A 26,624-nucleotide genomic window follows, 5' to 3' on the forward strand; every position below is an offset into this window, starting at 1 on the left:
TCCTTGAAAAACACAAATTACCAAAGCTAACTCATAAGGACATATAATCAGTATAGCCCCATACCTATTAAAGAAATTGAATCTGTAATCAGAAGTTTTTTCACAGAAGAATTCCAGATCCAGAGAGCCCTTACTGGTGAATGTGATCCAACATTTAAGGAAGAAATAATATCAATTCCACATAAACTCCTTCAAAAAACTGCTCTGAAGCCTGCATTACCATGATACCAGAATCAGGCAAAGACATTACAAGAAACCTACAGCCCAATATGCCATCATGAAGTAAAAATCTTAACAAAGACAAGCAAACTGAATCCAGTGATTATAAGAAGGTGACCAGGTGGGGTCTATCCCAGGACTGCAAGATTTATGTCATATTCAAAAAATGAAGAAGTGTAATTCATCATATTAAAAAACATGGTTATCACAACAGACACAGAAAATATATTTGACAAAAATCCAATATCCATTCCTAATTTAAACCTCCATAAAGTAGGAACCAAAGGGAACTTCCTCAATGTGATAAATGTCATTTATAGAAAAGCATCCTGCTGACATCGCATTTAAAGCTAAAACACTGAATGGTACCCTAAAATGGAGTGAGCCAAAGAAGGCTGCTCTTACCACTTCTGTTAAGCATTATACTGGGTGTTCTCATCAGTGTAATAAGGCAAGAAAAATAAAAGGCTTCTCTAGATTGAAAAGAAAGAAATAAAACCATAGTTAATTGAAGGTCATATGATCATCTATATAGAAAATCCAATGGAATCTATAAAAAGTTGCTAGAACTAGTAAGTGAGTTTAGCAAGGTTTCCAGATACAATATTAATATACAAAAATCTAATGGAAATGACATAAAAGTCAGAGGACCAGAAGATAATTCAATAATAATTTCCCAAGCTATAAAATAGAAAATGGCTTTTTAAAAAATGAACTGAGGCTCAAGAACCTGGAAGACCAAAAAAAACATTAACATTGATTTTACCACAGTCTCAAAAAGAGGAAAGAACAATTGCAAGGCTGAAAAACCATTTGAAGAAACAATGACTGGAAGTTTTCCAAATTAGTGAAAAGACAAAACCCTATCAATTCAATAAAACAGTTGAAAAGCCAAAGAAATACACCCTCAGACAAACCATACTTATACTTCTGAAAATGAGAAAAAAAATCATCAAAGTATCAGAAATATAGGGGAACAAAAATTCAAAAGACAAAGGATTTCTCATCAGAAACCACAGAAGCCAGAAGGAAGTGGCCTAGTATTTTCAAGTACTAAAAGAAAAGCACTGTCAATCAGGAATTCTATAACCAGTGAAAATCTTCTTCAGGAATGAAGACAAAGACAACTCACATGAAGAGAAGCTATGGTAATTTCCTGCCAGCAGACCTATTCTAAAAGAAGGGCTAGAGAAGTTATTCATACAGGAAGGAAACATTAACAAAAGGAAGCTCAGAACAGCAGGAATGAAGAAAGGGCAACAGAAAGGGTAAACACAGTAAACTATTTTTTCTTTAGTTTTAAAATTTATTTTTGACAGAAGCAAAAAATATAGCATTCTCAGTATACACAGAGGTACTATTAAAGAGGACTTCATTGTAAAGGGAACAGGATAAAGCAACTTTTTAGTAAGATATCTACGTCCTATTTGAAAGATAAAATGTTGACTTGACTAGACTGTGATAAGCTATGTATGCATAAGGTGAGCTTCAGAACCACCACTAAAAAAAGACAAAGAAATACATTCAAAAACACTATAGAAAAACCAAATGGAATGGAGTCAACCAGACAGTAATAAAAGAAAGATAGCAGGAACATCTCCTGATACCTGGAAATTAAACAATACCCTGCTGCTAAATAATTCATAAGGCAGAAGAGGAATTAAAAGAAGACACTGACCTGCATGAAAAATGAAGCACAACATATCAAAATGTGTAAGACAAAGCTGAAGCAGGGCTTATAAGGAAGTTTACACCATAAATGTTCATATTTAAACGCTCAAACCAACACAGCTGACCCGTGAGCAACATGGGTCGACCTGTGAAGGTCCACCCACAGGAGACTTTTCCCAACACACAGGTAGTATGGTATTCCACTGTGGCAGTTGGTTGGACCCACTACATTTTATTAGGACAGCATTATTCAGATAGCAAAAGTAAAAACATTTTTTTAAAAAGTATCCTTCAAGATATTGTTCGTCTTTCATTAGACTCATTTCTGTTGGTAAAGGTATCTGTTTATAAATAACGTAATTATTTATTGCTGGTACGTAGGCCTCCCAGGTGGTGCTAGTGGTAAAGAACCTGCCTGCCAACGCAATGCAGGAGAAGTAAGAGACACGGATTCGATCCCCAGGTCAGGAAGATCCCCTAGAGAAGGAAATAGCAACCCACTCCAGTATTCCTGCCTGGGAAATCCCACAGACAGAGGAGCCTGCTGGGCTATAGTCCTTGGGGTCACAAAGACACAAGTGAGCACACACACACACAGGCTTGACCGAATCAATGCAATCTTGAAAGTAAAAGTGTTTGTGGCTCAGTCGTGTCTGCCTCCTTGCATCCCCATGGACTGTACCCTGCCAGGCTCCTCTGTCCATCAAATTCTCCAGGAAAGAATGCTGGAGTGCACTGCCATTCCCTTCTACAGGGGGTCTTCCTGACTCAGAGATCAAACCCAGGTCTCCTACATTGTAGGCAGATTCTTTATCACCGGAGCCACCAAGGAAACCCAACACAACTTGACTGAACTCTAACTCTCATCCTCTGCCAATAGATTCTGTTCCGATTTCCATGCAGACAAGCATAAGGACAGCTCTGCATTGTCATTTTTTAATTCTTACTGTCAACACCTTTCAAAAGAACACTGAGCAGCAGCCAGCAGCACCTGCACCTTGGATACTCCAGTTCTGTTTAGACTTTTTGCAGTTATCTTGATTTTGAGACCTGCCCATAACTTTCCTCTCTTATCTTTGTGTTGTTCTGGTATCAAAGTTACATGATTTAAACAATAAATTAGGGACTTTTCTTTGTATTCTCTGAAACACTGTACAAGATAAAGATTATTACCAGTTCTGTGAAAAATCTGACAGAAACCACCTGTGATGGTCAGCTTTATGGCCAATTTGGCTAGGTGCTAGTCCCCAGTTACTCAAACAAACACTAATCCAGCTCTTGCTGTGAAAGTATTTTGCAGATGTGATTGAAGGCTATAATCAGTTGACTTTAAGAAGAAAGAAAAGAAAGTAAAGTTGCTCAGTCGCTGAAGTAGCTCTTGACATTTTTGAGATCCAGTTAAGAGTTAAATCATTGATCAAAGTGAAGTAGAAGTCGCTCAGTCGTGTCCGACTCTTTGCAAGTCCAACTGTGATGTTGGAAAAAACTATTGAGACTCCCTTGGACTGCAAGAAAATCAAGCTCGGTTAAGTTCAGTCACTCGATTGTGTCCGACTCTTTGCGAAAATCAAGCTAGTCAATCCTAAAGGAAATCAGTCCCGAATATTCACTGGAAGGACTGATGCTGAAGCTGAAACTCCAATACTTTGGCCACCTGATGCAAAGAGCCAACTCATTGGTAAAGACCCTGATGCTGGGAAAGATTGAGGGCAGGAGGAGAAGGGACAACAGAGGGTGAGATGGTTGGATGGCATCAGTGACTCGAAGGACATGAGCTTGAGCAAGCTCAGGGAGTTGGTGATGGACAGGAAAGCCTGGTGTGCTGCAGTCCATGGGGTAGCAAAGAGTTGGACTGAACTGAGCAAATGAACTGAACTGAGTTTATATGTGTGTACCAGGTTTAGTCAGGCTTTGTGAGTATGTGTGCGTTGGAAAGGGTTAGTCGCTCAGTTGTGCCTGAGACTTTGTCTCCTCGTGGACCATAGGCCACCATGCTCCTCTCTCCATGGGTTTCTACAGGCAAGAATACTGGAGTAGGTGGCCGTTCACTTCTCCAGCGGATCTTCCTGACCCAGGGATCGAACCCAGGTCTCCTGCATTGCAGGCAGATTCTTTACCCTCTACGCCACCAAGGAAAGCCCCAAGGTAGTCATCAGTTCAGTTCAGTTCAGTCACTCAGTCGTGTCCGACTCTTTGCGACCCCATGAATCGCGGCACGCCAGGCCTCCCTGTCCATCACCAACTCCCGGAGTTCACCCAGACTCATGTCCATTGAGTCCGTGATGCCATCCAGCCATCTCATCCTCTGTCGTCCCCTTCTCCTCCTGCCCCCAATCCCTCCCAGCATCAGAGTCTTTTCCAGTGAGTCAACTCTTCACATGAGGTGGCCGAAATACTGGAGTTTCAGCTTTAGCATCATTCCTTCCAAAGAAATCCCAGGGCTGATCTCCTTTAGCATGGACTGGTTGGATCTCCTTGCAGTCCAAGGGACTCTCAAGAGTCTTCTCCAACACCACAGTTCAAAAGCATCAATTCTTCGGTGCTCAGCCTTCTTCACAGTCCAACTCTCACATCACACATGACCACTGGAGAAACCATAGCCTTGACTAGATGGACCTTTGTTGGCAAAGTAATGTCTCTGCTTTTCAATATGCTATCTAGGTAGTCGTAGAAAGACTTTTATCTATTGATCAAATTTTCTGAAGGTTTTTTATTCATTCTTGAGTCAACTGCAGTTTTCAGTAAGTTGGTATTTCTCAAGGAAACTATCCATTTCATCTAAAAGTTCAAAATAATAATATGGAAATGTTCACGTGACTTTTTCCTCTTTACTGCACTTATACCTTTATCCCAGTTTTTACTGCCTGCCAGCGGGTCAACAAACTTTCTGCTAAGAACCAGAGTGTAAATATTTCAAGCTGTGTGGGCTACACACCACCTCTGTCATGCATGCTCCTTGTTTTTTTGTTTTTTGTTTTTTCCAAACAACCCTTTGAAAATATTACTAACCATTCACAGGCTACCAGCCTTACCAGATTCTGCCCAGGCCATAGATGGTCAAAGTCTGACCTACACTACTGATTCATGCCTTCTGGTCTTCCTTAGTTTCGCCAGAGCTGCTGTAAGGTGATAAAAAGAACACTAGCCCACAGAAGGAACTGCCGAGTATGGGTGGAGAGAGGGGAGGACTGAGAGGGCGGCCCTGGGGGCGTGGCGGGGCTGCGTGGACAGAGGGGCCAGGATGCGGCAAGGCGGGCTCCAAGGGTTCATCTCACAGTGAAATGAGGTGACCACTCACCAAGGCAGGGAGACAAAAGAACTCCAGTGGGAAGGGCAGTTCTGACTCGACAAACTGAATATGAGATTCCTACAAGACACCCTGTGAGTGGAGAGCTGGGAACTACTTGGAAGAAAATCAATAAAGCTGGAGCCATCTCCACACACTTCTTTCTCCTTGTCTATAGTGCAAACCACAGTCATCAGGGTAAAGAATCCACCCGCATGCAGAAGACATGGATTTACACGGAAGATTCCCCTGGAGGGGGAAACAGCAACCTGCTCCAGTATTCTTGCCTGGAAAATTCCATGGACAGAGGAGTGTGGTGGGCTACAGTCCGTGGGGTCATGAAAGAGCTGGACACGACTGAGCGTGCACACACACACGCACAATTAACAGTGCAACTACTGAAGAGATGAGAAGAAACACCCTGACGTGCCGATCTAGTCTATACAGTCAGCTTCAGCATCTGAGCTCCTCCCTTCACTTACACACCTATAACCTAGACGGCTTATCTCCAATGCATCCTCATGAATCCACCCTTTCTCTCCACAGCTTGCAGTGTTCCTGAAACAGTTTTTAAATGTGTTGTTAAGAAGTCCTTCTGATCATTCGTCTAAAACCTCCTAAGGCAAAGAAAATCACATGAATCATACGAATGTTGATTTCGATTTTCCACACTCTTGGTGTTAAATCTCTGGGAGACCAGTGCTTAAGACTCTGCTTACACTGCAGGAGACATAGGTTCTAGCTCTGGTTGGGGAACTATGATCCTGCATGCTGAGCAGTCAAAAAAAAAAGCTTAAAAAATATATATATATATACAAATTCTGCTAACACTTGGTAGCATACTAATCATTAAAAGTCAATTTTTAATTAATTATGATTCTGTACATATGTACATATTTCAAAGTTTCCTTTGATACTACAAATATAGATATGGCACTTTTTATTCACAAAATTACAGGGTGATTCTCTCAGTGTCGATACGCTACATAGATGTTATACATCTGCATCAAAGCTGGCAAAAAAAAAATCAAATTTTGAGAATTTGCTGCTCTACAGTCACATGGATTCATATTGAAATGAAGAATCAGGGTAACACCACCAGGGCAAATTTTCAAAGCTCTAACTCCTCGACATTCTATCACTACCTACAAGTCAATTTTTACCTTTTTCACTGGCTGACTTTGTTAGTGCAGACTCTGCTCTGGGGATCACGTGTTCCTGCAACACAGCCACCCAGGATCACACAAAACCAGCGACAGCAGTACTTGCCCTGAATCTACAAGACAGCAGTGACACAACTCAGCATCACAGAAGCTTCCCCCAGAAAGGTGACCCCAGCAGGGCAAGGAACGCCTTTCAACACTGAAAATGTTCTAACACAGCTAATGTAATTGCTATTATTTAGATAATGACACTTTTTTGTTTTTTTGGAACCTCCTAGTTGCCCATTTGTTCCTGTAGACATTACCATGACGTTGTTTACTCTGTAGGAAAAATCAGACAATTGCTTGTAGGAAATGTGCAAAGGTGTTCTTATTAGCAACGGTTTCTCCTTTGGGTCCATGTTCTGTACTGAAGGGCCCCAGGTAGATGGCGCTGCACACCATTCAGCAGGACCGGAGCTGGCCAAAGGCCCCTTCACCTGTGCGCTTCACACTGGAGCCGCGAGGACCCTGGTCTCAGTGCTCAAGACACTCCTGCCCCAACCAGACCTCCTTGTCCCCTCCAGCTCACTCACGCCCTCTTCTACAGTGAGAGCATAAGATGAGGAAGGCGTGGGAGGCCGGGGACCAAGACCAGGAAGACAAAGACAGGAAGACCTGTGTCCCGTCCTCTTTCCTTTTAGCAACACTTGAATCGACAAAACAAAAAAGAAACTACAGAGTAGGAAAGATTCTCCTCCCAACAGTCCAGCTGCCTCTGGCTACGAAACCTCCAGACAAAGGCCAGGAAGGCCCTCCAGACAAAGGCCAGGAAGGCCCTTCAGTCTTCTAAACGCCCCTCAGGTTCAGCACCTGGATTCCATTTTGCACAGAAAAATGTGGAGACTCTAGCAGAGGGGAATAACCCAGGGGCAGGTTCCAAAGTTCTTCCATGACTCAACCCCTCCCCTAGGACGGTGGTCTATTTCAGGGGACTTCAGTAAACTAGGTCCCAGAGCTTCCAAAGCCCTGGTGAAGCCTGCAGGAACTCTTGGAGAAGAAGAATGTTAGTTTCAGAAGCATCGTTTTGAACAAGCAAAATTCAAAACTTCACAGTTCACATTTCTTGATCAGAACCATGAATAAAACTATTTTAGAAAAGGCAAAAGGACTGATTTGTCAGCTGGCTGAAAAAGTACCTTCACGGGGAGTAAACATCAAATATTAGGTCAGTCGGTGACCAAAGAACTTTTTACAGTCTCGAACTCACAAGACCCGGAAAGCACATCAATGAGGCAGAAGTGCCTGTTCCTGCTCAGCTTCTGGGTCACACAGGCCAGCGGGCCGCCATCGCTGCGCCACATCTGAGCCCCTCTGTGCTATCAGCTCCCACTGGCAGTAACCACTGCGTTCACACCACATGTGCCCGGTTCCCAAAAGCACCTATGTCTTGGACCTCAGATTCTGCAGATTGCAAGGTGTGAAAACTTCCTCTGCCACCCACGTCGTTTTAACCGAGATGAGGCCAGGAAGGGACAGCCCGTCTCAAAGCATACCGAATTAGGAGATCGGCTTACGCAAGACAACCTGCCCGTTTTAAAAAAGCGCCGCGACCTCCGCTGTGGCCGTAATGCCTGCAGTGATGAGGCTTCACAGTTACTTTATTTGGTAAAACCTCAAGGCTGTCTTTTGCTACGGGCACAATTTCCCATGGACAGCTAATAGGAAATCAGTCTACGTAAGCAGACATTTGAGAAAGGAATATATGGCAGCACGCCTGGGCCTCCCAGCAACACATCCCTCACTCACGTGCCTTCCCTCCGACGCCCGTCAGACACGATGGGCTACCCCCACACTGACAAGTGCTCCTCAGTGGCTTCTGGCTGTCTGAGCTCTCCTGGTCCTTCTCCTCCATCTCTCAACAGTTCGTAAAATTTAACAAAAAACATGGACCATTTTGATAATAGAGCAGGGGAATTATTTTTATATTGAGAGCTTATTCACTTATTTCAAAGATTCAATGCTTGCTCAAATCATTCACATTTTTTAAAACGGGGATATAAGTGCTTTACAATGCTGTGTTAGTTTCTGCTGTACAGGAGCGTGAATCAGGCGTATGCATACAGACATCCCCTCCTTCCTAAACCTTCCTGCTAGGCCTCATCCCACCCCTCTGGGTGATCACAGAGCATCAAGCTGAGCCATGCAGCGGCTTCCCACTAACTATATACATGCCAATGCTACTCTCTCAATTTGTCCCCACCCTTTACCTCCCTGTGACTTCCCACGTGGTGCAGCAGTAAAGAATATGCCTGCCAAGGCCAGAGACGTGGGTTCGACCCCTGGGTTAGGAAGATCCCCTGGAGGAGGAAATGGCAACCCACTCCAGTATTCTTGCCTGGAGAACCCCATGGACAGAGAAGCCTGGAAGGCTACAGTCCATGAGGTTGCAAAGGGTCAGATACGACTGAGCAACTGAGACACACACACACAAATGGGGCCACGCAGCCATCCCTTATGTCTGCATCTCAGTTCCTGCCCTGCAAATAGGGTCACCTGTACCATTTTCTAGATTCCGCACACACACGTTAATAAACGGCATTTGTTTTTCTCTCTCTGACTTACTTCGCCCTGTAGGACAGCCTCGAGGTCCTTCACTGCAACACTGTTCACAACAGCCAGGACATGGGAGCAGCCTAGATGTCTGCTGAAAGACAGACGGGTAAAGAAGACGCGTACATACATACAAAGGAGTATTACTCAGCCGTAAAAAGCAATGAAATTGGTTCATTTGTAGAGACTCACGACATCTTTCTCAGGATGGCCTTTAGAGCCAAGCCGAGTTAAAATTACAATGCAACCTTCTTGGGGAGCAGTGTTCCCCAAGGAGGGTCATCTACTCCCTTCATCAGACGGCCTCTGGCTAACTGTGGCTGAAATTCAAGTTCACCTTCAAAACAAAAAATTTACCAAAATGAGAATATTAAGATAATAAGATATTAAGATAAATGTACTGTAGAGGCTGAAGGCAAATTCTAAAAGTCTTGAAAATACTCTGAACAATGGTAATGCTAAAAGCCGTATAAACACTCTCAAAGCAAGCTCCACTCCTGTTCCTGCCCAGGTAATCCCACAGACTCTTATCTTTAAACTGGCACTTTTTATGCTGTGTGCTCAGTGCTGCTCTCTATCACCAAATCTACTTGACCCACGTTTTCCAGAATCTGTTATTAATTCCAAAGTCCCACCAGGATCAGAAGTTCAACTTAAAATTTCTATTGTTTAAAGCCTTATTCTGACATCCCAGTGGTTATATTATCTTCCTTGGCTAAAAATCAATCAATCCATCAGACAATCAGCTTAGATCTTACAGAAAGAAGGACGAAGTGGAGGTGAAGGGATCGTCTTATGGACACCATCGCAGGCAGGGGCGGGGGTTCTGAACCCGAGGCTCAGAGAGCACAGATGGATCCTGCAGCGCCGGGCAGCGAGCAACCCGTCAGGTCAGACTCCGCCTCAGCCTGCTGCCTTTATTCTCCATCTCCCACCCTTCATTTTCTTTATCAAGGCTTACTCACTTAACACCACCCAAAGTGCTCCCTAAGCCCAACAGCCAAAAGCGGTTTCTGCTTCCACTAAGCCCAAGGCGTTTCACACACAGACACTGTGGCTCTAATCACATGGGGACTTAGAACCCAGAGTAGCACACTTCCTGCAGAAACTCCCTTCTCTTGATCAATGGTCGCCAAGGACCAAACTGCGTTCCCACCACCGGAGGATTCACGCAAGCCCTAAGCTCGAACTGACTCTAGCTGGAGAGGTGATTAAGGTTAAATGAGTTGACATGTAGGTACGTTATGCGTATGAAAGTTTGTTAGTCACTCCGTCGTGTCCAGCTCTTTGTGATCCAATGGACTGTAGGCCGCCAGGCTCCTCTGTCCATGGAATTCTCCAGGCGAGAATACTGGACCGGGTCGCCAGTGCCTCCTCCACAGGATCGGCCTGACCCAGGGACTGAACCCAGGTCCCCTGTACTGCAGGCAGATTCTTCATCGTCTGAGCCACCAGGGAAGATCCTGGCTTAGAATGCGTCCATCATAGAATGTCTGCCCCATTCCAACCGGAAGTTTTTGACGTCTTCCAATCTGCTTTTCAGATTGCAGGATTTCCACTACCTGTCCTCTTCCTTGCTGCCGCGCCAGGATAATAGATGCTGCTTTCTGACAGATCCTTTCCTTTGTCTCAATACAGAAGTTTCCATGGGCCGATCTGTTGAGTTCAGCCTAGGAGCTGAGGCCAACATCTGAGTCTCCTCAGCACACAAGTTGGAGAGAAGTCTTAGCAACATGGGAGGGCCCTAATCAGATAGGTGGCCCTGCTAAGAAAAGGAAAAAACAGCAGCTGAATCGGCCAGCGCCTTGATCTCAGGCTGCCAGCCTTCCAAACTGCGAGAAAATAAACGTTTATTGTTTAAGCCACCCAGTCTAGAGAATGTTATTATGGCAACCCAAGAGGATGGAGATAGGATTTGGTAACAGAAGTTGTCAATTCTGGCTGCATCTAACAACCACACCTGATGTCTGGGCCCCACTCCAGACCAGTTAAATGAGACATGCTGGGTAACATCCAGGAACTGGTATTTTTAAAAGTTCCCAAATAATTATATTAGATTTTAGATGAAGAACCGCTGCATGAAATACAACTATAATGAGGTCTGGGACCACATCTCGTTAACCTCCATAATTCCCTCCTACTCCTAGTATATGGTAAAAATTCAGTAAACTATGTAATAAATGACACATACGTATAAAATTTCCATATTTGATAATCATTATACTGACAAATAGTTGAAAAAATATATTTATTCATTTGCTATTCATTCTGTTAAGAAACATTTATTAGGTGCCCACTATCTACCAACTATCAGGCTAGGGATTGTAGATACATTGATGTGCCCTGTTCTGCAACATAAACATTTAAAATCGTCTTTCGATTAGTCATGCTTAGGGCTTCCCTGGTGGCCCAGATGGTAATACAGGTGACCCAGGTTCAACTCCTAAGTCGGGAAGATCCTCTGGAGAAGGAAATCACTACCCTTTTGCCTGGAGAATTATTCTTGCCTGGAGAATCCCATGGACAGAGGAGCCTGGCGGGCTACAGTCCATGGGGTCACAAAAAGTCGGACACAATTGAGTGACGAACACAGAGTTAATTAAAATATGGAAAACCAGTAAGAGTTCTCCAGCAAAAACACAACACAGGATTGTTCTTAAAAATGTTTTCCCTCAATCTCTTTACTTAAAAATGTAAAAGTGTAAACGGAGCTGGCTGATGCGGGGAGAAGGTTAACTTGGGAATCAATGTTTTCATTTGGGCACATTTTGTGTGGCCCACTTATATCAAGTCTAAGAGATTTCTACAAACAAGGTAATAACACCCCTCAGTTCAGTTCAGTTGCTCAGTCGTGTCCAACTCTTTGCAACCCGATGGACTGCAGCACGCCAGGCCTCTCTGTCCATCACCAACTCCCAAAGCTCACTCAAACACACGTGCATCGAGTCGGTGATGCCATCCAACCATCTCATTCTCTGTCGCCCCCTTCTACTCCTGCCTTCAGTCTTTTCCAGCATCAGGGTCTTTTCCAGTGAGTCAGTTCTTCCCATCAGGTGGCCAAAGTATTGGAACTTCAGCTTGAGCATCAGTAACATGCCTAGAGACAAATAATCATACTAATCTAGTCAATGAAACATGAGCTTTCTGTGCTGAGTCTAGAACCCCTTGAGACCACCTGCACAAGTATTTAAACACACACAAGTTTAAGGCTTGAAGCAGCCTTAGCATCTGAGACATCTTACTCTCCCTCCCTCATCCTCAAATCTCAGAATATGCCATTTAGAATTCCTGAAGGGCCTGAGGTTACTAGCAAAGTCTGAAACAACTCAGTCCTACACATTCCCAAATTCAATTAGGTGCTTTTTGCATAACAGTACAGAGCCTACTGGGCTAGTGGAGAATCTCTTACTATCTAGGTGTAATTAACTGGCCTATCCTCTCCCTATGCTAATAAAGTTGAAGACACAGAACCATATGAAAGATACTCTTCACCACAGAAGTAAATATTCCTTCACATCCGATCTTCCTTCATCTCTCAAATTATTTGATACATGTAGCTTTCATTTTATTTCTCAAAGAGAAAATTCTAGATCTAGAATGAAAGAAATTCCACACACTGGTTATTTGACATTTTGGTGGTTTTTAATATTCCATATATTAAAATAATTTTTTGTTAAAATATTAAAATAAAGACCGGAGGCAGTGACATCAGGGAAGGCCTTCTATGAAATTGATTTCAAAAAAGAATAAGACTTAGATGTGAGGGTGGGACAGAAAGGGAAACATTCCAAAGAGAAGGAATAGCATGTCAAAGGCCTAGAGGCAAAAAGGAAAAAAAGGAGAGAGAGCACGCACAATTTGGCATCTGTTATCCTACGGATAGAGGAGCCACTGTCCATGGGGTTGCCAAAGAGTCAGACACAACTGTGCAACTAAACAACAAAGTATATCTTAGGCCAGTGTTACCTACACTTCTTTATCACAACCCCATGATACTCCTGGACACAGTACACACGTGTATTTTCATATATGCGCAGGGGTCCTCCTTCCTACCTGACTTGCCCACCTGATTCAAACTCTCACTGCACATACTAAAATTCCTAACAGTCTCAGATCAGTTATTTACAGGCTGGAACAACAAACTGGTTCCAAATCAGGAAAGGAGTACATCAAGGCTGTATGTCACCCTGCTTATTTAATTTATATGCAGAATACATCATGAGAAATGCTGGCCTGGATGAAGCATAAGCTGGAATCAAGACTGCAGGAAAAATATCAATAACCTCAGATATGCAGATGACACCACTCTTATGCCAGAAAGCAAAGAAGAATCAAAGAGCCTCTCGATGAAAGTGAAAGAGGAAAGTGAAAAAGTTGGCTTAAAACTCAAGATTTAGAAAACTAAGATCGTGGCATCTGGTCCTATCACTTCATGGCAAATAGATGGGGAAACAGTGGAAACAGTGACAGACTTTATTTTGGGGGGCTTCAAAATCACTGAAGATGGTGACTGCAGCCATGATTTTAAAAGATGCTTGCTCCTTGCAAGAAAAGTTATGACCAACCTAGACAGCTTATTAAAAAGCAGAGACACTACTTTGCCAACAAAGGTTCATCTAGTCAGAGCCATGGCTTTTCCAGTAGTCATGTATGGATGTGAGAGTTGGACTATAAAGAAAGCTGAGCACTGAACAATTGATGCTTTTGAACTGTGGTGTTGGATAAGACTCTTGAGAGTCCCTGAGACTGCAAGAAGATCCAACCAATCCATCCTAAAGGAGATCAGTCCTGAATATTCACTGGAAAGACTGATGCTGAAGCTGAAACTCCAATACTTTGGCCACCTGATGCGAAGAACTGACTCATTGTAAAAGACCCTGATGCTGGGAACGATTGAAGGTGGGAGGAGAAGGGGACGAGAGAGGATGAGATGGTTGGATGGCATCACCGACTCAAAGGACATGAGTTTGAGTAAACTCCAGGAGTTGGTGATGGACAGGGAGGCCTGGCGTGCTGCAGTCCATGGGGTCGCAAAGAGTCAGACATGACTGAGCGGCTGAACGGAACTGAACTGCTGGTGTCTCTCCCTGTAGCAGAGATGGAGAAGAGAGAGAGCCTGCTCACCCAGCCTGCAACCTTCCCAGCACCCCGCCTGGGCCGTGGGTGGTAGCACCTGGTATTTTTCCTTCTCCAGGCCCCTCTCCCTCCTCCTGCAGTGGGCAAGGACTGACAGGGGGTCACAAAGCCCGATTCCTTTGCTTCGGAAGCTAGACAAGCCCTCATACCACACCCTTTCTCAGCCTCCTCCGTTCAGCTGCTACTCCCTTCTCCCTCCCGGAGGTCTGCACTCCAAGAATCAATCCCTGCACATGAAAAACTCACGTGAGGCCCTGCTGCTGCTGCTAAGTCACTTCAGTCGTGTCCGACTCTGTGCGACCCCATAGACGGCAGCTCACCAGGCTCCGTCCCTGGGATTCTCCAGGCAAGAACACTGGAGTGGGTTGCCATTTCCTTCTCCAATGCATGAAAGTGAAAAGTGAGAGTGAAGTTGCTCAGTCGTGTCCGACTCTTAGCGACCCCATGGACTGCAGCCCACCAGGCTCTTCCATCCATGGGATTTTCCTACATATTGTGCTCCAAGACCACCCAAATAAAGGAACCAGGGCTTGTCCAAAACAAGAGTAATCCTGTGGCTGGGCCAGGGAGGTCCTAGAGGGGCCAGGACTTTCTGTGCGAGAAGTGAAGGAAACGGTCAAAAAAAGATGGGAGCACGTCACAAGGACTCAGAAGCTGGTCTGAAGGAACTCTAGGTCGCCAAATCTGAGAAACTGTGAGCACTGAAATATTTAGCGACAGAGGATACCACCACTGAGAAAACAAATTCCTGAATCCATGCCAATAATATCAATAAGAAACAAAGTGTTTTCTCCTTTAAAGCAAAGTGTCAACAACTGTCTAATGGAGAGATAACCATCTAAGTGGAAAAAATGTTGGAGGTAGAAAATCATTTTGCAACCATCACAGGAAAGACTGAATCCGGCAAAAATCATCAACAGAGGCTCCATCAAAACGAGTTTTCTGATGAGGAATGAGCACCCACATAGCCGTCAGTGGTCTCCCAGCACCATGCCATGCTAAGTCACTTCAATCGTGTCTGGCTCTACGACCCCGTGGACTGTCGCCCACCAGGCTCCTCTGTATGGGATTCTCCAGGCAAGAAGACTGGGGTGGGTTGCTGTGCCCTCCTCCAGGGGATCTTCCCAACCCAGGGATCGAACCCTTGTCTCCTGTGATTCCTGCACTGTAGGCAGATTCCTAACCACCGAGCCACCTGCGAAGCCCATAGAGTGCTTATTAATTTCAGGAGAGGAAAACACAGCAAAGACGCTGGCTGGGTGGTCAAAGTTAGAACCACCCACTAGGAACAGACCTCTCCGGTGCCTCCAGGTCTGACACCTCGATGCAGAGGGCTCAGCTGAGATCTCGATCCCCATCTGATCAAAAGTCAGAGCAACGCACAATGAAGAGGAATTCTACTGTCACTCCCTTCCCTAAGCACTTGTAGCGTCTCCCTGCTGTTCCTGCATGAAATCCAACCCCTACAAATGGGTTTTAGAGCCATTTTGTGACGCATAGCCCAAACCCCAGGGCCTCCACACACGCACCGCTGTGGCCTCAAAGCTGCTCTCTCCCTTGTGCTCCCTGCTCATGCCAGGGCTTTTCAATTTCAGAAAACAATTTCAGGTTGTTAATCAAATGAGGCAAACGAAAACAACGTATTTTGTAGTAGTGCAAACATGCTTTGACTTAAAAATTTATAAAACGTGGAAGTCAGACGTTTACCCCTGAACCATGAATATAATTTGTATCTAACAGGATACTGTAAAAACACAGAAGCAGTTACAAAATAAAAAAATTTCTAATCAACTACATTATAGTATTTTTTCTTGTTTTACATATTAATCACACAATGCTCAGGAAAAAAACAGAAACAGACTCTCCCAACCTGTTTAGCGGTCTAACTCCTTTTCCAGTTGACCGAGCACTGGTATACTTACAGCCCATCTACCTCTTCCCATCTCCATGGGAACCACTGAAAGAACCCTTGCAACCTAAGTATTCCCAGAGTTGCCAAGATGCCATCCTCCCAGGATACACACACTCGAAACCTGCACTCATGGGATGTCATGAAATTCCTGACCCCGCTTCCCACCCTGAGCCTGCTCACTACCCATTCCTCCCCTGAGTAGGTTTCTGGAAGAAAACACCCACGGAGGGAGCCAGAAAAGGCCACGCATGCGCTCAAAGAAACGTCGCCCCTGCTGCCCGCTGCGGACCGGGCAGCAGATGGGAAGGGAAACCCTCTACCCAGCTCAAAGGGGAAAAGGCAGAAGAACAATGGGGCAGAAAGAACTCTCTCCTAGTTATTAGGAAAAGTAAGAAACTTCTCAGGCCTAGGTTCCTGCGAGTTGTCACCCGGGACGAATTACGTCAGATGATTTCTCTGCACTCTGGAAGCAGCAAAGGCTTCACGGGTGTCCTTTCAGGACAGCGTTGGGCTGGGCTTCCCGTGACTGGGCTAGTTTACAACTTGTTAGGGGCAGAGGTTAAATTCTAGAACTCTGTCCAATCGAAACAGAAATAATTTCTAACCAGTGGAAAGATAACCCCCCAAGTAACAGGTCATAGCCCTACTGAATTTAATCAGCTTTTACCTAAGCCAACTATCTATGACATTTTCTATGTATCTACCATTTCAATGTTTTTCGACTAGTTTTTACATTTTACTGGTTCCCTCACTACTGTGTTGGAGAAAATCTTTAACAAATATCCACTTTGTATTACTGTAACTAATCATTTTATCTTTCTGGAAATGCTACTTTAACAAGTACCACTTGAGCTACAGTCCATCGGGCTGCAAAGAGTCAGGCATGACTGAGCACACACATCCTCAGAAAACAGATTGTGCTGTTTGTGTGCATGGCTTGTAATCTACATAAATGGTGTTGTGCTATAGATTTGATTTGGTGATTTCCCTTTTTGCTCAATACAATGTTTATAAGATCTTTTTTTAAAAAAAGTGTCACTTGTAATACCGTTTCTACAGATGATCAATAAACAACCTCTAAAATTTCAATCACCTCAGTTTGACTGGATTTTTAAATATATACAGTACATACAATATACATACTGTATACTTAAACTGCTTAAGTCCTTTCATAGGAGAATGACCTATACTGTGTATTTCTTGAGTCATTACTGCGTTATCAAAGGTCCTACTTAGTGCTAAAGATGCAAGGCAAACTTCCCTGGCTGCTAAGAAAACAAAGCTGAAGGTCAAGTCAATAAACCGGGGTGAGTTCAGAGCCCTGCCAATACTCGGCAGGTTAGAACTCCCTGCGGACTATTTTAAATCACGAGAGGCTTGGGCAAAGTAAGTCTGAACATCTGCTAGGGCAAACAGCTACTAGTATTTTTTTTTTAATTTCCCTCTCTCCTCAGTCACCTTCTCTGGGTGTTTTGCACTCTCTAGCTTTTTCTCTCTGCATTCAAATAGTAAGAGAAAATAGTGGACAGAATTATGGCTGATAAGCTTCCAAAGAGTGCTGTTAATACCTCAATGTTAACAAAAAGGGAAATTGCTTAAATAAAACTACATTTAAGAGTAAATATGCATTGTTGGATTCAGAGTTTTTTTGAGAAAAATGGACCATACAAAGTTAGTTTAAAGGCTGCTGCCAAATGAAGATCAAACTTGTATAGAGATTTTTAAAAATCTAACATAAACCAATGGGAAAATAGATGTTCCTACATAAGCTTCATTTGGCATACTACTCATTTAGCAAGAAACATACCACTGTGTACTGTAAGAAGCAAAACAAATATCAAAACATGACTCTATGCTTCAATCTATGAGCCAAACACAAATTAACTTTAAAAGAGTGGACCTCAGTATATTTGTATTCTGGAGTCTAAACAAAGAAATTTTTAAAAAATAGTCCTATTAGCTGAGTCCGCTCTCTAACTTTCCATTCCAATCTTGCTTCCGAGTCTGCTCTTGTCTGAGTTTCCAATGGTTAGCGTGTTGTTAGATCTGACCATCACCAGTTATCCAGTTGCAGAGCCTAGGAATTCTGTGTCTCCCTTTTGCTCACCATCCTTACTCAATGAAACAGCGAGTCCTGTCAATTTCTCCTCCAAAACATCTTCTGAAGCTTTGTATTTCTCCCCATTTTTTCCCCAATACTATCCCAGGCCAACACATACCAACACATTAGGCCTGAACCGCTGCCAGTGTGTCTTAACCTTCCACTCCTGGCCCCTCTACAAGGCTACCAGCGCTACCAGAGCGGTAAAGGTATAAGTTGTATCATGTCACTGCCGTCTTTAGAAGCCTCCACAGTTTTTGTTAACATCAAGAAAAGTCCAAAGGCGCACTTATCAGGGCCTTCCGGCACTGCACCATGTAGGTTCTATCTACTTTGCCAGCACCTCCTCCATGCCCGGACCACAATCCAACCCAACAGGTGAAGCACTTGCACTCGGAGCGCCTAGCACACTGGTTCCTTCCCTCTTTCCAGGACAGCTTCCTGTGGTCCTGGCCAACTCACACGAACCTGCCACCTAAAATGGTCCTCTCTTTACCATCTACCTCTGACACCGCTTATCTTCCTTATAACGTTTACCACCATCTGTAAAAGTTTGTGTGTGGGGGGTGTGGGAGTGATGTCTTTTCTCGCACCCCTAGAATACAAGATCTAGACAGAGTAAGGGTCTTTCCGTCCTATAGACCAGTTTCCCAGGACCTAGAAGAGACCGTGAGTCCGCAACAAGGATCTGTTTACTCCATGAGGCCTGGGCATAGGGTTCTCTGAGTCCCCAGCCACGAGACTCGTCCACTTCTTTCTCCTCGGGCCCACAGAGAGGCTGTCTCCCTTCTGGCTCTCCAAAGGTTGGAAGCCAGCCCTCCTCCCAACGCCTCGAGTGTAATATTGATACGAAGGGCATGTCCCAAAGCCCCTCAGCGCTCCCCGCCGTTCAGCGAGCATCCTCGCGCCGGGTACCGAGGGGAGCCCTGCGGCGGCGTCCCGTGGCGGCGGGGCGCGCGGAAGTCACGGGGAGCGACCGGCCCTCTGGGGACACTTTCCAGCGGAACGGCCCCCGTCCCGGTCAGCGCGTTCCAGTCGGACCGCAGATACTTAAAGGAGCCTGTGACCCCCAAGGGCCCAAATAGAAAGGCGGCGAGGCGGCAGGCGCTAGGAGGGCGAACACCCGCAAGCCCCGGCAGACCGCCGCCTCGGCCCCAGCGCCGGGCCAGGACGCGGGAGGGCGGGGCGGCCTCGGCGCCGCGCCTCCCGGCCCGCCCCGCCCCCTGCACGCCCCCCGGGCTCCGCGCCCCCGCCTCCCGCGCCTTACCTGCGGGGTCGAGCGCCATGTCCACGCGCGGGAGGCGGCAGCCGCGCGGCCGCCCGCGAGAGTGGGTGGGGCGGGGCCGCACGGGAGGCGGGGCGGGGCGGCCCACGGGGGCGAGAGGAGGAGCGCGGCGCCCTGCGCAAAGCGCGGCGGCTCCGTCGCCTCTTACTTCCCGGTCGCGACTTCCGCCGCCCGCCGCGCCTGCGCACTCCCGACCCGTCCCTAGCCGCGTGACCCGAGCGGAGGGACTCGCCCGAGGGAAGCCCCGGGAGAGGGCGTGGCCGCCTGGACCCCGCAGGCGCGCCGGGCGCGAGCCTGTGCGCCCGCAGCCCGACTGCGTCTGTGAGGTTGCGGGCGGGGATCCACAGCCCCGGGACGACTCCATTCAATCCCAAGCCTCTCTCTGCGTTCCTGCCTTCGAACCTGAGAAGCCAGCCTGCTCCTTTGTTTGCACTTCGTTAACGTTCGTTCATTCAGAAGCGTCTGTCAGGCCTGCCAGGTTCTAGCCTTGGTTCTGAATACTAGCGGGAAATAACTGGATAAAAATGAAATCTCTAATTCTGAAAAAGCACAGTGTTGGTGAAGAAGCCGGTGAGAGCAATGCGCTGCTGAATGCGGCGAGCAGTTCTGCGAGGCGGTGCGGCAACTTTGTACTATATGCAGCGTCTTTCTCCCGCCCCCGCCCCCATCGGAAGCCTCTGCCTCTCCTGGAGGTTACAAGTAGGAAATGGGCGCAAGGGGCACTTCTGTCCTGTGAGATGATACCCTTGGATGATGCTACAAATCCCCACTCTGTCGACTGAAGCTGTTAAGGGTGTGAGAAAAATGAAGGAAGGTGATAGCCATCGTCCTCAAGAACCCCGACTACCCCCTTCCGAGCAGAAACTTTCGCGGTAGCAGTGATGCCCATACCCATTCACCAAGCAGCCTTCAGAAAGGCCCCCTTCTTAGGCTTACGTGTAACTAGCTCCAGCCCCCGAAGGTGCGGAGGGGGACAGATGGGACAGATGTTGGAAAAACAAGGAGCAGCTGCTGCTTCCCTGTGAGGGATTTAAGGCTTTCAAGAAAACGATTCCCTCCCCACCTACCTGCAGGCCCTCCTCCCCTGCTGCTGCTGCCGCCTGGTCAGTTGGCAGAGAAGCTGACGCGGTGGAGCAGGGCTGGGAAAGTGGGTCTCAGCTCAGCAGGTCTTCCGTTTAAGGGCCTATTTGGGCATAACGGTCCTTATCACAGCTGCAGGGTGAGGTGCCAAGCTGGAGAATTACTGTTTCACTCAGCCAGGCAGGAAATCGGGCCCTGTTCCCTGTATGTTTTATAAGTGTGTTTTAAAACACACCAAATTCATTCTAGAGGGGAAGGATTTAATTTAGGAAGTAAATATTTTTGAGGAGATGAGGTAGGGTAAAAAAAAAATATGAGTCAGTCACACAAGTCAGTAGTTGAACGAAAAATTCCTTATATATAAAAAAAGAAAAGCATTCTGGTAAAGGGGGAACCTTGGAGAGCATTAGTCAGAGACGTGAAGGTACTGTCACCCGAGTCCTGTTTCATGACCTATTTGCTTTCTAGGTTGGCTAAGTCCCAACATTTCTCCAGACTTTTGTTTCTAATTTGCAAAGTTGTTGTGAGAAATAAATATACCATGTAACACTTTCAGTCATTCGTGTACCACTTCCATAGTTTTTGCCATAACTATCACTTGAACCATTATTAATTTTTTATTTAAATAAACTGAATTTGAAAAATACCTTAAATGGACACTCCCTACTTTAGCCTTATCCTAAGCAAGAACAGTGTCAAACTTTATTTTGGGGGGCTCCAAAATCACTACAGATGGCGGCTGCGGCCATGAAATTAAAAGAAGCTTACTCCTTGGAAGGAAAGTTATGACCAACCTAGATAGCATATTGAAAACCAGAAATATTATACTTTGCCAACAAAGGTCCATCTAGTCAAGGCTATGGTTTTTCCAGTGGTCATGTGTGGATGTGAGAGTTGGACTGTGAAGAAGGCTGAGCACCGAAGAATTGATGCTTTTGAACTGTGGTGTTGGAGAAGACTCTTGAGAGTCCCTTGGACTGCAAGGAGATCCAACCAATCCATTCTAAAGGAGATCAGTCCTGGGTGTTCATTGGCAGGGCTGATGCTGAAGCTGAAACTCCAATACTTTGGCCACCTCATGTGAAGAGTTGACTCATAAGACTCTGATGCTGGGAGGGATTGGGGGCAGGAGGAGAAGGGGAAGACAGAGGATGAGATGGCTGGATGGCATCACCAACTCAATGGACGTGAGTTTGAGTGAACTCCAGGAGTTGGTGATGGACAGGGAGGCCTGGCGTGCTGCAATTCATGGGTTCGCAAAGAGTCAGACACGACTGAGTGACTGAACTGAACTGAACTGAAGCAAGAATATCTGTAAAATCATGGTTTTGTGTGCCCCATAAAACAGTGTATGGTCAGGCCACAAAAAATGACTGTTCTCTTGTTCTCTACATCCCCTGCCCAACCAGAACCAGCTTCACCTGCGCTACTCTGACCTTCCTATGTACTCACTCCTGCCCCAGCTTGTAATTGTTCTAATCCAGGGAATGGTGAGGGGCATGCCCTTCTGCTAGTTTCCATGGTAACCAAGAGCCAGCTTGACATCCATTATTTCCAGAACGGACAATATCCCCCTGTCTCTGGGGAGCGAAGACTGCTACCACATCCTGCCCACTGTCCAGACAGTGGGACATTGGTCCAGGGCCCTTTTTCAGACATGTAAGATCCCCCTGTCCATTAAACCACTGAAGTCTCTGTTGCCAACTCCAGGCTCTTAAAGCTGGACAATGTAAGGCTTGTAGGACTTCCCTGGTGGCTCAGACAGTAAAGCGTCTGCCTACAATGCAGGAGACCCGGGTTCAATCCCTGGGTCTTGAAGATCTCCTGAAGAAGGAAATGGCAACCCACTCCAGTATTCTTGCCTGGAAAATCCCATGGACGGAGAAGCCTGGTGGGCTACAGTCCATGGAGTCACAAAGAGTCGGACACAACAGCGAGTGACTTTAAAAAAATCAAACAGACAGGCAGCTGGACCATTACACTATGAGAAGTACTGGCAAAAACAGCACCTCACTGCCTGGTACCAGACAGTATATTCCATCTCCTCCCTCAAATGAAACTAGGTCGTTTGGGGACAAAGTCTTTACAATCTGCCTGGGAAAGAGAAGTCTTTTTTTTTTTTTAAGTTAAATCATAGAACTGTAATTGGCAATTCAAAACAGAAGAAATTTCGTAAGCAATAACACTATGAACACACAATTTGGGGCTGAGGGGCTCACTGCCCCAGGAGTAAAAGAGGGAGGAGGGCCCATCGTCCTGGGAATGAGCTGCAGCTGTCATCCCCGGTGATCACTGGTGTTCAGACATCAGACCCTAACGGCCCCACGGTTGCTGTCACCAAGGACTGAGTGTCGGGCTGCTTAGGAAAGATGTCAAAGATGAGGATAAATTAAGGTTGACTTTGAAAAGATGGGTAGCACAGGTAAGCAGAGAAGAAGGCTTGTCATGCTAAGAGAAGAAGGAGCAGACACCTCTGGGGTCCAAGAGGTTCTTGAAGGACAGTGTGACTTGGGAAAAAGGGGGAAGGGAGAGACACGCAGGAGCAGCAGCGCAGGGAGGCTCGTGACCGCACTGTAGGCGGGGGTGGGGGGTGGGGGGCGGGGGGGTGGGGGGGTGGGCGATGCCGGAAACCACCTCCGTGAATGTGGGGAAGCAAGGATGGTTATAAATAAGACTGGAAAAAAACAAACAAACACAAAAACAGGTTCCCAAAGCCTTAACGGTTAGTCTGAGGGGGTGCTTAATGTGTTGCTATAAGCAGCTGAAGGCTAACAAGTACAATAGAAAATGGCATTGTGGTCAAAGTAATGTTTTTCAAAGATCTTCTGTAGGACAGATTTAGAGAGCCAAGAGGTGAGCAGAAGAGTCAGGAGGCTATTGCAACTGTTGAGGCAGAATCAGATGATAACTGAAAGTGGAATATGTGAAATGTACCAAGAAAGGGTGAGTCAGAGTAATTATAAAGGGAGGATCTAGACTACCTATTGTATTTAACAGAAAGGAGTCAAGAAGGATTTCTAGGTGTGTACGGACCAGTGAGAAAGTCGTGATGATTTATGCTTCAGGTGATCTGCCCTTGACCCTCATTATTAGGGAGCAGTACTGAGACAGAGAGGAAGTTAGGAAGAAGATGGAGGACCCCAGGGAGCAAAGACAGGCTGACCCACGACAGAGCATGTGAGATGTGTAGTATGTAGATGGAATGCGTGTGTAGGTATGCTATGCATATATTTATTTGGGGTTTTGTTTTGGCTGTGCTGAGTCTTTTTTTGCTACACAAGCTTTCTCTAGTTGCAGCGAGTGGGGACTGTTCTCTTGGTTGTGCAGGGACTTCTCATTGCGTGGCATTTCTTGTTGCAGAGCACAGGCTCTGTGGTGGGCGGGCTCAGTGGTTGTGGCCCAGGGGCTTGGTTGCTTCCGCAGTATGTGGAGTCCTCCACATTCCAGGGATCGAATCCTCGTCCCCTGTGTTGGCAGGCAGATCCTTAACCACTGGACCACCAGCGAAGCCCCCATATGCTTATTTTTTGATCTAGTATCCAAAGAATGTGCAAATGTAAACAAATATTTTGTTTATCAAGTCAGTTCTCACTGGATCTAGCATTCCTTTTTGCTCACAGTTGATATCCCATTATTTTTTGAAATTGAAATGCTTAGTCAGTCCCAGCTTGCTTCTACCTCTGCCTAGCACTGAAATTAAATACTCTACCCTTTTTGTGTGTGTGATTTATTTTTTACTGAAGTACAGTTGATTTAAAATGTGGTGTTGATTTCTGCTGTACAGTGAAGTGATTCAGTTATACATATATATGAATATTTTCTTTATTTGTATTCTTTTCCATTATGATTTATCATAGGATATTGAATATAGTTCCCTGTGCTATACAATAGCTTCCCTGGTGGCTCAAACGGTAAAGAATCTGCCTGCAAAGCAGTAGACCCAGGTTCAATCCCTGGGGCGGGAAGATCGCCTGGAAAAGGGAATGGCAACCTACTCCAGTATTCTTGCCTGGAGAATCCCATGGACGGACACAGTAGGACCTTGTTGTGTATCCACCCTATGTATAATAGTTTTAATTTGCTAACCCCAGCCTCCCACTCTATTCCTCCCCCAACCCTCTCCCTCTTGGCAACCACAAGTCTGTTCTTTCTGTGAGTCTGTTCTGTTTTGTAGATATGTTTGTTTGTATCGTATTTTAGACTCCACATATTAGTGATATCGTGTGACATTCTGACTTGCTTCACTTAATATGATAATCTATCTCTTGGTCCGTCCATGTTGCTGCAAATGGCATTATTTCTGTTTTGAATGGCTGAGTAATATTCCACTGTGTATACATACCACAGCTTCTTTTTCCATTCATCTGCTGATGGACGTTTAGGTTGTTTCCATGAAAGACAGTACCTTTAATCCACCTGTGGCTCTGCTCTGCCCAGTCTTTGTACCAACAACAATTAAATTCAGAGGAATATTAACAGCCCCATCCCTACCAGTAGATGGACTTTGGAACCAATTCTTGGCTAGAAGCCCTGCCTGCTTTCTGAACTTTGATTTAGCCCCCGGCGCTCATGGCTGTGCTTTCTGTGATTTAAATGGCCTGAAGTCCAGGATGACATCTGTGCTTGTTTGCTAGGGTTGCCATTACAAAGTACCACATGCGGGGTGGCTTAAACCACAGACACTTGTATTCTTACAACTGGAGGCAAGGAGTGCAGGATCAGCGTCCCAGGTTTCGGCAGGTCTTCTGGGCTGCTCGTCCAAGCGTGTTGATGCTGTCTTCCCCCATCTCTCCACACGGTCTTCTTGCAGTGTGTGTGTGCGTGTGTGTGTGTGTGTATGTGTGTGTGTGTGTGTGTGTCCACGTTTCCTTTTCTTATCAGAAGACCAGAACTTCCTTTAACTTAATTACCTTTTAAAAGACCCTATCTCCAAATAAAGTCACATTCTGAGGTCCTGGGGGTCAGGACTTCAATGTATGAACTGGGGATATACTAATAAGCCCATGACAACATTCTAGCTCTTCCCTGAACCTCACGTTCCTCCCCTGGAGCCTCGACAAGCTGTTGCGCGTCGGCCTCTGCCCAGAGGACTGCACTTTGCCCCTGTTTCCCTGATGGTTACTTGTCACTATTGGTGTTCAGTTGCTCAGCCGTGTCCAGCTCTTTGTGACCCCACGGACTGCAGCATGCCAGGCTTCCCTGACCTTCACCATCTCCTGAAACTTGTTCAAACTCACGTCCATTGAATCAGTGATGCCATCCAGCCATCTTATACTCTGTTGTCCCCTTCTCCTGCCTTCAGTCTTTTCCAGCATCAGAGTCTTTTCCAGTGTGTTGGCTTGTCGCATGAGGTGGCCAAAGTATTGGAGCTTCAGTTTCAACAAAAGTCCTTTCAGTGAATATTCAGGTTGATTTCCTTTAGAATTGACTGGCTTGATCTCCTTGCTATCCAAGGGACTCTCAAGAGTCTTTCCCAGTACCACAGTTTGAAGATATCAATTCTTCAGCCTTTGTTATTGTCCAGCTCTCACATCCATACATGACTACTGGAAAAACCATAGCTTTGACCATACAGACCTTTGTCAACCAAGCAATCTCTCTGCTTTTTAATACGCTCTCTAAGTTTGTTATACCTTTTCTTCCAAGGAGCAAGCATCTTTTAATTTCATGGCTGCAGTCACCATCCACAGTGATTTTGGAGCCCCCCAAAATAAAGTCTGTCACTGTTTCCACTGTTTCCCCCTCTATTTGCCATGCAGTGATGTGACTGGATGCCATTATCTTCATTTTTTGAATGCTGAGTTTTAAGCCTGGTTTTTCACTCTCCTCTTTCACTTTCATCAAGAGGCTCTTTAGTTCCTCTTCACTTTCTGCCGTAAGGGTGGTGTTATCTGCATATCTGAGGTTATTGATATTTCTTCCCACAATCTTGATTCCAGCTTGTGCTTCATCCAGCCCAGCATTTCTTATGATGTACTCTGCATATAAGTTAGATAAGCAGGATGATAATATACAGCTTTGTCTACTTCCTTTCCAATTTGGAATCAGTCCGTTGTTCCATGTCCAGTTCTAACTGTTGCTTCTTGATCTGCATACAGGTTTCACGGGAGGTGGTTAAGGTGGTATTCCCATCTCTTTGAGAATTTTCCACAGTTTATTGTGATCTACACAGCCAATAA

At 45.6% G+C, this 26,624-nt stretch overlaps 1 protein-coding gene across 2 annotated transcripts in view; it reads right to left on the reverse strand.

Moving 5' to 3' along the window:
• The window catches only part of CMC1 (C-X9-C motif containing 1), an 81,525-nt gene extending 61,976 nt beyond the window's left edge, over window positions 1–19,549 (reverse strand). The window contains exon 1 of one of the 2 annotated variants that reach the window (XM_040246346.1): window positions 19,348–19,549. In XM_040246346.1, coding sequence (XP_040102280.1) covers window positions 19,348–19,366 — 19 coding nt within the window. In that variant the 5' untranslated portion in view covers window positions 19,367–19,549. Of the gene's footprint in view, window positions 1–8,127; window positions 8,249–19,347 lie in introns of those variants that run through there. The other variant, XM_040246345.1, reaches the window with a different exon arrangement.
• Between the last annotated feature and the right edge of the window lie 7,075 nt (window positions 19,550–26,624).

Source organism: Oryx dammah, unplaced genomic scaffold (assembly GCF_014754425.2).
Source record: "Oryx dammah isolate SB20612 unplaced genomic scaffold, SCBI_Odam_1.1 HiC_scaffold_9, whole genome shotgun sequence".
NCBI lineage: Eukaryota > Metazoa > Chordata > Mammalia > Artiodactyla > Bovidae > Oryx > Oryx dammah.